This window comes from Theropithecus gelada, chromosome 13 (genome assembly GCF_003255815.1).
Source record: "Theropithecus gelada isolate Dixy chromosome 13, Tgel_1.0, whole genome shotgun sequence".
Lineage (NCBI taxonomy): Eukaryota > Metazoa > Chordata > Mammalia > Primates > Cercopithecidae > Theropithecus > Theropithecus gelada.
In genome coordinates, this window is record NC_037681.1 from 44277527 (window position 1) to 44290369 (window position 12843).

Sequence of the window (12843 nt, forward strand, 5' to 3'; positions counted from 1 at the left end):
AGCCATAAATCAAATGTCATATGAAGCTCTTTTGTTTTTTTTTTTTTTACAAAGTAATCTTTATTGTGGTCATAATACATCTTTTCATAGTCATTAGTTTAAATGTGGATTCGCATTACTTTTCACAGCTTCAAATTTTTGGTTTGGAGAGTAAGAGGCAAGTTATATTTCATAAGGATTCAAATCTTTGAAATTACTGCTACTCTTAGGTTATTAAGAGTAATTTTATGATAGAGCAAAAGTACTGCCTTTTAAAAAAAAACGAATGAAATGGCGGTGTAGCACTCTAGGTGTATATATTTTTAGGGTAGAGTTTTTCCTTCCGATTTTTATTATGAAAATTTTCAAGTGTGTATAAAAATGGAGAGAACAGTAAACTCTCATGTCTACTCATTACCCAGCTTGATGATTATCAAGTCGTGGCCATTTTGATTTTAATTATGTTCCATCCACTCCTCAATCCACTTGATTGTTTGAAGCAATTTCCAGTTATAGTATTCATCAGTCAGTATTTCAGTATGTATCTAAAGCAGTGACTTAAAAAAAACTTACAGCTACAGTCCCATCGTCACACCCTAAAAATTAATCATCACTCCAAAATAACATCAGATATCCCATCACTATTCAGATGTTACTGATTCTTTTATAAGTTTTTTTACAGTTGATTTGTTTAAATCAAAATCTAAATATGGTCCATACATTGTAATACATTGATATGTTTCTGAAATATTTAAGGAATCTACTGTCATCTCTTTTTTCTCCCTAGTAATACATGTATTGAAGAAAATGGATCATTTTTCCTAAAGAATTTCCCACATTCTGGACTTTGTTGATTGCATTCTTGCGATATCATCTGATTATGCTCCTTTGTGCCCTATATTTCCTGTAATCTGGTAGTTAGATCTAGGGACTTGAATGGATTCAGATTCACATTTTTGGCAAGAATAGATGGTGGTACCAGCTTTTACACTGAGGCAAGTTTTTTTTGTCTGGTTATCTCTGTGATTTTAGCAGCCATTGATATCATTGCCTAGATTCATTATTGCATTAGAAGTTGCAAATTGGAGACATTCTAATTTTTTGTTTTCTTTTTGTTTTGAGACAGAGTTTCACTCTTGTTGCCCAGGCTGGAGTGCAATGGCATGGTCTCAGCCCACTGCAACCTCCGCCTCCTGGGTACAAGTGATTCTCCTGCCTCAGCCTCCCGAGTAGCTGGGACTACCCATTAAATAACTGGTCCTTCCCCATTCATCTCAATCCCTAGTAACCTCTGTCCTACTTTCTGTCTTTATCAATCATCTATTCTAGATATTTTATATGTTTGGAATCATAAAGTATTTGTCCTTTTGTATCTGAGTTTTTTATTCATGTAGCATCATGTTTTCAGCATTCATCCATGTTATAGTATGTATCAGAATTTCACTCCTTCTATGACTGAATAATATTCCATTGCTTATGTATACCTCATTTTGTTTATCCATTCATCTGTTGATGGATACTTGGGTTGTTTCCACCTTTTCGCTCTCATGAATATTGCTGTAGCCACCAAACTGTTTTCCTCAGAACTGTGGTATTTCACATTCCCACCAGCAGTGTACCAGGGTTTCAATTTCTTTACAACCTTGCCAACACTTGTTTTCTGCTTTTTGTTTTCTTTTTAATAGCCGTCCTAATGGGTGTGAAGTAGTATCTCATTATGGTTTTGATTTGTGTTTTCTAGGAACTATTGATTTTGAGCACCTTTTCATGTGCTTATTGGCCATTTTTATTTCTTCTTTGGAAAAATGTCTATCCACACAAGTCCTTTGCCCATTTTTGCATATCCTTTTTTTTTTTTTTTTTTTTTAAAGAGACAGATTCTTGCTCTGTTTGCTCAGGCTGGAGCATGCTGACATGATCATGGCTCACTGCAGCCTCAAATTCCCTGGCTCAAATGATCTCCTGCCTCTCAGCCTCCCAAGTAGCTGGGGATACAGGGGTGTGCCACTGTGCCCAGCTTGCCTACCTTTTTGAGATGGAGTCTAGCTTTGTCTCCAGACTGGAGTACAGTGGCTCGATTTCGGTTCACTGCAACCTCCACCTCCCAGGTTCAAGCAATTCTCCTGCCTCAGCCTCCCAAGTAGCTGGGATTACAGGCACGTGCCGCCACACCCAGCTAATTTTTGTATTTTTAGTAGAGACAGGGTTTCACCATGTTGTCCAGGATGGTCTCAATCTCCTGACCTCGTGATTCACCCACCTCTGCCTCCCAAAGTGCTGGGATTACAGGCGTGAGCCATCGCGCCTGGCCACTTGCCTACCATTTTTAAGTTGCCATTTTCTTGATTCAGCATTCCCTTGGTTGCTGTAACCCTTCTTTGACTATTTTCTAGAGTTTTGACAAAGTTGGTTCTAAGAGTTTCTACTTGTCTTTCGATATTTCTGTAGAGGGGACAGGTGCCTGGACCTACCTATTCTTCCATTTTGCTGATGTCACCCTCAAGAGTTTAATTTTCCTTTTTCTTTTTCTCTCACTTTCTTTCAATAAGGAGTTTAAACATTTTAAATCTGTATATATAATCATGTGTCACTTAATGGAGGGGGTACATATTGAAAAGTGTGTCATTAGGCAGTTTTGTCATTGTGTGAATGTCATACAATGTATTTTCACAAACCTGATGGTACAACCAACTGTACACATAGGCTGTATGGTGTAATATTGCTCCTAGGCTACAAACCTGTACAGCATGTTCCTATACCAAATACTGTAGGCAGTTATGATACAATGGTAAAGTATCATAACATATGGTATGTATGATATAATATTTGCATATCTAAACGTATCTCAACATAGAAAAGGCACAGTAGAAGTATACTATTATAATCTTACGGGACCACCATTGTATATGCAGTCCGTCATTAACCAAAATGTTGTTACACAGTGTATTACTGTATTTGGAATGTATTTTGGTTATGGTAATGTCACATTACTGTTGAGTTTATTAAAGAGTTCATCTCAGGCTGGAGTGCTGTGGTGCAGTCTCGGCTTACTTCAACCTCTGCCTCCTGGGTTCAAGTAATTCTCGTGCCTCAGCCTCCCGAGTAGCAGGGATTACAGATATGTGTCATCATGCCAAGCTGATGTTTTTTTTTTTTTTGGAGATGGAGTCTCACTCTGTCACCCAGGCTGGAGTGCAGTGGCGTGATCTCCGCTCACTGCAAGCTCCGCCTCCCAGGTTCACACCATTCTCCTGTCTCAGCCTCCCGAGTAGTTACAGGTACCCACCACCATGCCCGGCTAATTTTTTATATTTTCTAGTAGAGACAGGGTTTCACTGTGTTAGCCAGGATGGTCTCTGTCTCTTGACCTCGTGATCTGCCTGCCTCGGCCTCCCAAAGGGCTGGGATTACAGGCGCGAGCCACTGCGCCTGGCCGCCAAGCTGATTTTTGTATTTTTAGTAGAGATGGGGTTTTCCCATGTTGGACAGGCTGGTCTCGAACTCCTGGCCTGAAGTAATCCAACTGCCTCGGCCTCCCAAAGTACTGGGAGTACAGGCATGAGCCACCATACCTGGCCTCATCTTTTTTATTTAAAAAAAAAAAAAATCTAGTAGTATAGACTCACATATTTTTGTTTTATTCAATGGAGCATAATCCACTAGTATTGTTATTTTTTTTGGTGTTCAGTTTACCAGATTTACCCAATGGGAGCCCCTTCAGAGTGGCTTTGGAGTCACTTTTTCTTTTCATTTTTTCTTTTTAATTTATTATTTGTTTATTTTTTGAGACAGAGTCTCACTCACTCTGTTACGAGAGCTGGAGTGCAGTGGCGCAGTCTCGGCTCACTGCAAGCTCCGCCTCCAGGGTTGAAGTGATTCTCCTGCCTCAGCCTCCCAAGTAGCTGGGATTACTTGCGCCTGCCACCATGCCCGGCTAATTTTTATATTTTTAGTGGAGATGGGTTTTCACCATGTTGGCCAGACTGGTCTCAAACTCCTCACCTCAGGTGATCTGCCCGCCTTGGCCTCCCAAATTTCTGGGATTACAGACATAAGCCACCACGCCTGGCCCTGTCCTTATCATTCTTTGGGTACCTTTACTGGGGCAAAAGTGTTCCATGTTCATGTTTCTCTGCTCCCGCCTGAAGTTATCCTTTTCTCGAAGGAGCCATTTAGGAAAAACATTCTCCTTACACAGTAGAATATGTAGAAACCAAGATAAAGACACTTGGTGTGCTCATTGCTTCTGGTATGTCTTTGCTTCCAGGCCTTCTCAGCAGATCAGTGGTTTGGACTACAGCTGTCACTTGGTGTCCCAGATTGGTTCCAGGACCCCCATAGATACCCAAATCTGCTGATGCTCAAGTCCCTTGCATAAAATAGCATATTATTTGCAGATAACGTATGCACATCCTCCTGTATACTGTAAATCACCTTTAAATTACTTATAATACCTAATACTATGTAAATAATGGTTATGTAATTTTTAAATTTGTATTATTTTTTGCTGTATTGTTTTTCTTATTTTTTTTCCCTGAATATTTTTGATCCATGATTGGTTGAGCCTGCAGATGCATAGGGCTGTTGTCCAGGCTGGAGCACAGTGGCATGATGATGGCCCACTGCAGCCTTGAACTCCTGGGCTCAAGTGATCCTCTCACCTCAGCACCTCAACCTCCTGAGCAGCTGGAACCACAGAGGTGCACCATAATGCCTGGCTAAATTTTTTTTTTTTTTTTTCTGAAACGGAGTCTTGTTCTGTTGCCCAGGCTGTAGTGCAGTGGTGTGATTTCAGCACACTGCAACCTCTGCCTCCCAGGTTCAAGTGATTCTCCTGCCTCAGCCTCCTGAATGACTGGGACTACAGGTGCATACCACCACACTCGGCTAATTTTTATATTTTTTAGAAGAGACAGGGTTTCACCACGTTGGCCAGGCTGGTCTCTAACTCCTGGCCTCAAGTGATCCACCCACGGCGAGGCATGGTGGCTCACACCTGTAATCCCAGCACTTTCAGAGGCCGAGGCAGGCGGATCACCTGAGATCAGGAGTTCGAGACCAGCCTGACCAACATGGAGAAACCCCAACTCTACTAAAAATACAAAATTAGCCGGGCATGGTGGTGCATGCCTGTAATCCCAGCTACTCGGGAGGCTGAGGCAGGAGAATCTCTGGAACTCAGGAGGCGGAGGTTGTGGTGAGCCAAGATTGTGCCATTGCAGTCCAGCCTAGGCAACAAGAGCGAAACTCCATCTCAAAAAAAAAAAAAAAGTGACCCACCCAACTTGGCCTCCCAAAGTGCTGGGATTACAGGTATGAGCCACTGCACCCAGCCATTTTTTATAGAGACAGTCTCACTATTTTACCCAGGCTAGTCTTGAACTCCTTGGCTTAAGCAATCCTCCTACCTTGGCCTCTCAAAGTACTGGAATTACAGATGTGAGCCATACGCCCAGTTCATTGGCTAAGTCAAATGGTATATTATACTTTTTTTCATCGTAAGTTTTAAGAAGTCTTTCTTTTTTCAGATTATCAGACTTGAAAATGTATTTTCTATCATTGCTTTATTTTGTAGATGGAAATGACAGCTTTGAGTTTGCTCACTTTTTCTTTAGACCCTTTTAAGTAACATTTTAGGACTACATGGTAACTTACATATTAAGCTTCTTACTTACTTTTTTTTTACTTACTTTCTTTTTACTTTTACAGTAAGGCAAAAGAGAATGAAAGACGTAGATAACCTCAAAAGTGTAAAACAAGAATGGTAAGTTAATTCAAACTGAATTGCTTTGTTAATGCCTTTGTTAATATCGTTCTGTGTTTTTGTTACATTTCACTGGCAGAGATAGTAGAGTAAGTTTTAATTATGTATGACTAGTTCATTGTCATCTATTATGTTGAAGTAATTTTCTTACCATAGCTGCATTAAACAAATTTTATTGAAGTTACTGAATGTTTTTTGTTATTAATTTTAAAAAGTTAAATTATCTGTGTTCATACATTACTTCTGTTATTTGATAAATTAAATAACTGTTTACCTCATTAGCCTCTTGTGATAGATATACTATTTTAGTGTCATGATGGAAATATGGCTTTGGAGTCAGATAAACCTAGGCTTGAATCCCATCTCTGCCTTGTATTATCTCTCTGGCCTTCAGGCAGCTTAGGTAAATTCTTTGAGCCTCAATATCTCATCTATAAAATGAGGATATAAATACCTACCTATCTGAAAGGTTTATGTGTGTATCTTTTTTTCTTTTTTCTTTTTTTTCTTCTCTTTTCTTTTTATAGACAAGTTGTCTGTTGCCCAGGCTAGAGTGCAGTGGTGCAATCATAGCGTATTGAAGCCTTGAATTCCTGGGGTCAAGTGATCATCTCACCTTGACTTCCTGAGTAGCTAGGACCACAGGCTTATACCACTGCACCCAGTTAATTTTTAAATTTCTTGTAGCAGTGTGGTCTCACTATATTGCTCAGAACTCCTGGCTTCAAGCGATCCTCCTGCCACAGCCTCTCAAAATGCTGGGATTATAAGCGTGAGCCACCATGCTTGGCCTATTTATTTTTTCACTCAGGTGTTTATAGGTTTACATAAATATTTGATGCTAATTATATAATTGTGAGGTTGTTGGCCGGGCACAGTGGCTCACGCCTATAATCCCAGCACTTTGGGAGGCCAAGGCAGGTGGATCATCTGAGGTCAGGAGTTCAAGACCAGCCTGGACAACATGGCAAAATCCCATCTCTACTAAAAATACAAAAATTAGCTAGGCGTGGTGGTGGGCGCCGGTAATCCCAGCTACTCGGGAGGCTGAGGAAGGAGAATTGCTTGAACCTTAGAGGCAGAGGTTGCAGTGAGCCAAGATCACAGCACTGCACTCCAGCCTGGGTGACAGAGCAAGACTCCTCCGTCTCAAAAAATAAATAAATAAATAATTGTGAAGTTGTGTCAGAGGTCTCCAAGACCACCCCTAGTTTTGATGATTTACTAGAAGAATTTGTAAGATTTAGCATGTAGTTGTGCTCCTGATTATAATTTATTACAGTGAAGAGTTACAAAGCAAAATCAGCAAAGGGAAAAAGTGCATGGGGAAAACCAGGCACAAGCTTCCAGGGGTCCTCACCCAGTGGAGTCGCCCAGGATGTACTTAATTCCCCCAGTAACAAGTTGTGACAAATACATGTGAAATATTGTCTACCGGGAAAGTTCATTGGCGATGAGCCTAGAGTTTATAGTGGGAGCTAGTCACATCCTAAAATTTCAGACTCTCATAAGGAAAGTAGGAGTTCAATATAAATCACATTGTTTATACAAACTGTACATTGAGCCATCCTTACAAATTTAGGACGATGGGAACCTTCTAGAAATTCAAGTTTGCAGATGTGGCCAGGTGCGGTGGCTCATGCCTATAATCCCAGCACTTTGGGAGGCCAAGGTGGGTGGATCATGATGTCAGGAGATCGAGACCATCCTGGCTAACACGGTGAAACCCCGTCTCTAGTAAAAATACAAAAAAAATTAGCCAGGCGTGGTGGCAGGCGCCTGTAGTCCCAGCTACTTGGGAGGCTGAGGCGGGAGAATGGCGTGAACCCGGGAGGCAGAGCTTGCACTGAGCCGAGATCGCACCACTGCACTCCAACCTGGCTGACAGAGCGAGACTCCGTCTTAAAAACAAAAACAAAAACAAATCCAAGTTTGCAGATGCCAGCCCAGGACTAACCTTGTAAGCAAGTCTTTCAAAAGATAGCAATCAGATCTGCTATATTAACTCATTTCTAAACAGCGATAAATTGAATGATTTGAAATGGTAAAATTAACTTAGAACAGGCCTGTTTTAAAATGGCTTTATTGAAATATAATTCACATACCATATAATTCATTCACTTAAAATATATAGTTCAATAGTTTTTAGTATGCTCACAGATCTGTGCAGTCATTACCATAGTCAATTTTAACGCGTTTATATTACCCCAAAGAGAAACCCCATATCCGTTAGCAATCCCACCCATTGTCCTATGCCTTGCCCCTGACAACCATGAAACTGCTTTCTTTTTTTGAGACGGAATCTCACTTTTTGCTCAGGCTGGAGTGTAATGGCATGATCTCGGCTCACTGCAACCTCCACCTCCCAGGTTTAAGCAGTTCCCCTGCCTCAGCCTCCTGAGTAGCTGGGATTACAGGCACGCCCCACCATGTCCAGCTGATTTTTTTTGTATTTTTAATGGAGATGGGGTTTTACCATATTGGCCAGTCTGGTCTCAAACTCCTGACCTCAGGTGTTCTGCCCACCTCAGCCTCCCAGAGTTCTGGGATTACAAGTGTGAGCCACTGCGCCTGGCCCATCTGCTTTCTATTTCTACAGATTTACCTGTTCTGGACATTTCATATAAATGCAGTTATACAATATGTGGTCTTTCGTGACTGACTGCTTCCACTTAGCATGTTTTCAAGGTTCACCTATGTTGTAGAGCATGTATCAGTATGTACTTTGAAATTTTTTTGATTGTTTTTTTTTGAGATGGAGTTTTGCTCTTGTCACCTAAGCTGTGGTGCAGTGGCACAATCTTGGCTCACTGCAACCTCCGCCTCCCAAGTTCAAGCAATTCTCCTGCCTCAGCCTCCCAAGTAGCTGGGACTACAGTTTTGCGCCACCACACCTGGCTAATTTTTGCATTTTTAGTAGAGATGGGGTTTCACCATGTTGTCCAGGCTGATATCGAACTCCTGACCTCAGGTGATCCGCCCACCTCGGCCTCCCAAAGTGCTAGGATTACAGGCATGAGCCACTATGCCTGGCCTGTACTTTGAATTTTAAGTAAAATATTTAGTAAAGTACCTACACAAAAATATAGGTGATAGTTTATAATTTTCTTTGTAACAAAAATGGATTTGTAAAAATGTTTTGTTAAAAACAATGGCCCAGGGAAAAATGAAAAGAAAACTACCTTTTTTTTTTTTTTTGAGATGAAGTCTTGCTTTGTCACCCAGCTGGAGTGCAATGGAGTGATCTCGGCTCGCTGCAACCTCCACCTCCCAGGTTCAAGCGATTCTCCTGCCTCAGCCTCCCAAGTAGCTGGGACTGTAGGTGCTAACTTTTGTATTTTTAGTAGAGATGGGGTTTTACCATGTTGGCCAGGATGGTCTTGATCTCTTGACCTCGTGATCTGCCCACCTCAGACTCCCATAGTGCTGGGATTACAGGCATGAATCACTGCACCCGGCCTCTTTTTTTTTTTTTTCTTTTTTGAGACGGAGTCTTGCTCTGTCACCCAGACTGGAGAGCAGTGGCATGATCTCGGCTCACTGCAACCTCTGCCTCCCAGGTTCAAGCAATTCTCCTACCTAAAGTCTCCCGAGTAGTTGGGATTACAAGCGCCCGCCACCATGCCTGGCTAATTTTTGTACTTTTAGTAGAGATGGGGTTTCACCGTGCTGTCCAGGCTGGTCTTGGACTCCTGACCTCAGGTGATCTGCCCGCCTCGGCCTCCCAAAGTGCTGGGGTTACAGGCATGAGCCACCACGCCCGGCCAAAAAGTGCTTTTGGACTACAGTTCCACATGGCTGGGGAAGCCTCACAATCCTGGCAGAAGGCAAGCAAGAGCAAGTTACGTCTTAAGATGGATGGCAGCAGGCAAAGAGAGAGAGTTTGTGCAGGGGAACTCCTCTTTTTAAAACCATCACATCTTGTGAGACTTATTCATTATCATGAGAACAGCATGGGAAAGACTTGCTCCCATGATTCAGTTACCTCCCACTGGTCCCTTCCACAACACATGGGAATTCAAGATGAGATTTGGGTGGGGACACAGCCAAACCATATCAATGACCCAACTGAAAAATGGAAGAAAATGCCAGGTTCAGTGGCTCACACCTGTAATCCCCACACTTTGGGAGGCTGAGGCGGGCATATCACGAGGTCAGAAGTTCGAGACCAGCCTGACCAACATGGTGAAACCCCATCTCTACTAAAAATACAAAAATAAGCTGGGCATGGTGGCGCACGCCTGTAATCCCAACTACTTGGGAGGCAGAGGCAAGATTGCGCCACTGTACTCCGGCCTGGGTGAAAAAGCGAGACAGCGTCTCAGAAAAAAAAAAAAGAAAGAAAAATGGAAGAAAACGTCTGAATAGACATTTCTCCAAAGAAGACATACAAATGATCAACAGGTGTATGTTCAATGTCACTGGTAATCATCAGGGAAATGCAAATCAAAATAAGAGTAATCACCTCACACCTATCAGGGTGGCTATTATCAAAAAACAAAAGAGTTAGTCCTGGTGAGGATATGGAGAAAAGAGAACCCTTGTCCACTGTTGATGGGGATGCAAAATGGTGCATCTACTATGAAAAACAATATGGAGATTCCTCAAAAAATTAAAAATAGAATTGCCACAGAATGGATTACTGAATAGATCCAGGAATCCCACCTCTGGATATTATCCAAAGGAGTTAGAATCAGGATCTTGAAGAGGCTGGGTGCAGTGGCTCACATCTGTAATGCCAACACTTTGGAAAGCCAAGGCAGGAGGATCCCTTGAGGGAAGGACTTTGAAACCAGCCTGGTTCACATAGTGAGACCTCATCTCTACAAAAGAAAAATTAAAAAACTAGCCAGCTTGGTGACACATACCTGTAGACCCAGCTATTGAGGAGGCTGAGACAGGAGGATCATTTGAGCCTAGGAGTTCGAGGCTGCAGTAAGCCATGATCATGTCACTGCACTTCTCCATTCTGGGTGACAGAGCCAGATCCTGTCTCAAAAAAAAAAAAGAAAAAAAATCTCGAAAAGAGATGAATGGGTAAAGAATGTATAATACATACCCCAAATGGAATTATTATCCAGTCTTTTTTTTTTTTTTTGGGGATAGAGTTTCGCTCTTCTTGCCTGGGCTGGAGTGCAATGGCACAATTTCAGCTCACTGCAACCTCTGCCTCCCAGGTTCAAGTGATTCTCCTGCCTCAGCCTCCCAAGTAGCTGGCATTACAATTGTGTGCAACCACGCCCGGCTAATTTTCTATTTTTAGTAGACACAGGGTTTCACCATGTTGGTCAGACTGGTCTCAAACTCCTGACCTCAAGTGATCCGCCCGCCTCGACCTCCCAAAGTACTGGGATTACAGGCGTGAGCCACCATGCCCGGCTATTCAGTCTTGAGAAAGAAGGAAATTCTGCAGTATGCAACAACATAGATGAACCTTGAGGATATAATGGTGGTTGCCAGGGGCTAGGGGAAAGTGAAAATGAGGAGTTGCTAATCAGTGAGCATAAAGTTTCAGTTAAGCAAGATGAATAGATCCTAGAGATATGCTGAGCAACATAGTACCTATAGTTAACCACACTTTATTGTTCACTTAAAAATATGTTAAGAAGTTAGGTCTCATTTTAAGTGTTCTTTTAGAAAGTCCCTCACTTGAAACTTCTGTACTTTTAGTATTATGGGAACTCCTGACATTTTAAGACGTGTTTACTGGCTGAGCGCAGTGGCTCACACCTGTAATCCTAGCACTTTGGGAGGCCAAGGCAGGCAGATTTCTTGACCCCAGGAGTTCAAGACTAGCCTGGGGCACATGGTAAACCCTCATCTCTACAAAATACAAAAATTAGCTATTGGAGAGACTGGAACTATAGGCATGTGCCACCATGCCAGGCTAATTTTTCTTATTTTTTTTTTATAGAGATGGGGTCTCCCTATGTTGCCCAGGCTGGTCTCAAACTCCTGGGCTCAAGGGACCCTCCCACCTCGGCCTCCTAAAGTGCTGGGATTATAGGCGTGAGCCACTGCACCCAGCCTTCTTTCCAATCTGTATACATTTTATTTCCTTTCTTTATCTTACTGGATTAGCTAGGACTTCCAGTACAACACTGATGAGGAATGGTGAGACGCAACATCCTTGTCTTGTTCCTGATCTTAGTGGGAAAGTGTCTAGTTTCTCGTGATTAAATATGATGTTAGATGTAGGCTTTTGCAGACATTCTTTACCAAGTTGAGGAAGTTCCCTTTCTATTCCTAGTTTGTGGGGGTTTTATTATGAATGGTTGTTAGATATTGTCTAATGCTTTTTCTGCATATGTTGATATGATTATATTATTTTTCTTCTTTAGACCGGTGATGTGATAGATTACATGAATTGATTTTCAGTGTTAACCCACTGCAGCCTCACATACCTAGGATAAATCCTGCACGGTTGTGGTGTTTACTTTTTTTTTTATACATTGTTGTATTCTTTTTTTTTTTTTTTTTTTTTTTGTGAGACGGAGTCTCGCTCTGTCGCCCGGGCTGGAGTGCAGTGGCCGGATCTCAGCTCACTGCAAGCTCCGCCTCCCGGGTTTACGCCATTCTCCTGCCTCAGCCTCCCAAGTAACTGGGACTACAGGCGCCCGCCATCTCGCCCGGCTAGTTTTTTGTATTTTTTAGTAGAGACGGGGTTTCACCGTGTTAGTCAGGATGGTCTCGATCTTCTGACCTCGTGATCCACCCGTCTCGGCCTCCCAAAGTGCTGGGATTACAGGCTTGAGCCACCGCGCCCGGCCTACATTGTTGTATTCTGTTTGGTAATATTTTGTTGAGTGTTTTTGCAAATATGTTCATGATAAATTTTCTGTAGCTTTCCTTTCTTGTAATGTCTTTGGTTTTAGTATTAGCACAGTGTTATCCTTGTAGCATGAGTTAAAAGTTCCCTCTGCGGCCAGGCGCGGTGGCTCAAGCCTGTAATCCCAGCACTTTGGGAGGCCGAGACGGGCGGATCACGAGGTCAGGAGATCGAGACCATCCTGTCGAACACGGTGAAACCGCGTCTCTACTAAAAAAAATATATATATATATATATATATTTTTTTTTTTTTTTTTTTTTTTTTTTTTTA

At 42.1% G+C, this 12843-nt stretch overlaps 1 protein-coding gene across 2 annotated transcripts in view; it reads left to right on the forward strand.

The window, feature by feature from the left end:
• UBXN2A (UBX domain protein 2A) overlaps positions 1–12843 on the forward strand; it is a 53317-nt gene that overhangs the window by 13481 nt on the left and 26993 nt on the right. For both annotated transcript variants that reach the window (XM_025354213.1, XM_025354214.1), the window contains exon 2: positions 5689–5743. In XM_025354213.1, coding sequence (XP_025209998.1) covers positions 5703–5743 — 41 coding nt within the window. In that variant the 5' untranslated portion in view covers positions 5689–5702. The remainder of the gene's footprint in view (positions 1–5688; positions 5744–12843) is intronic.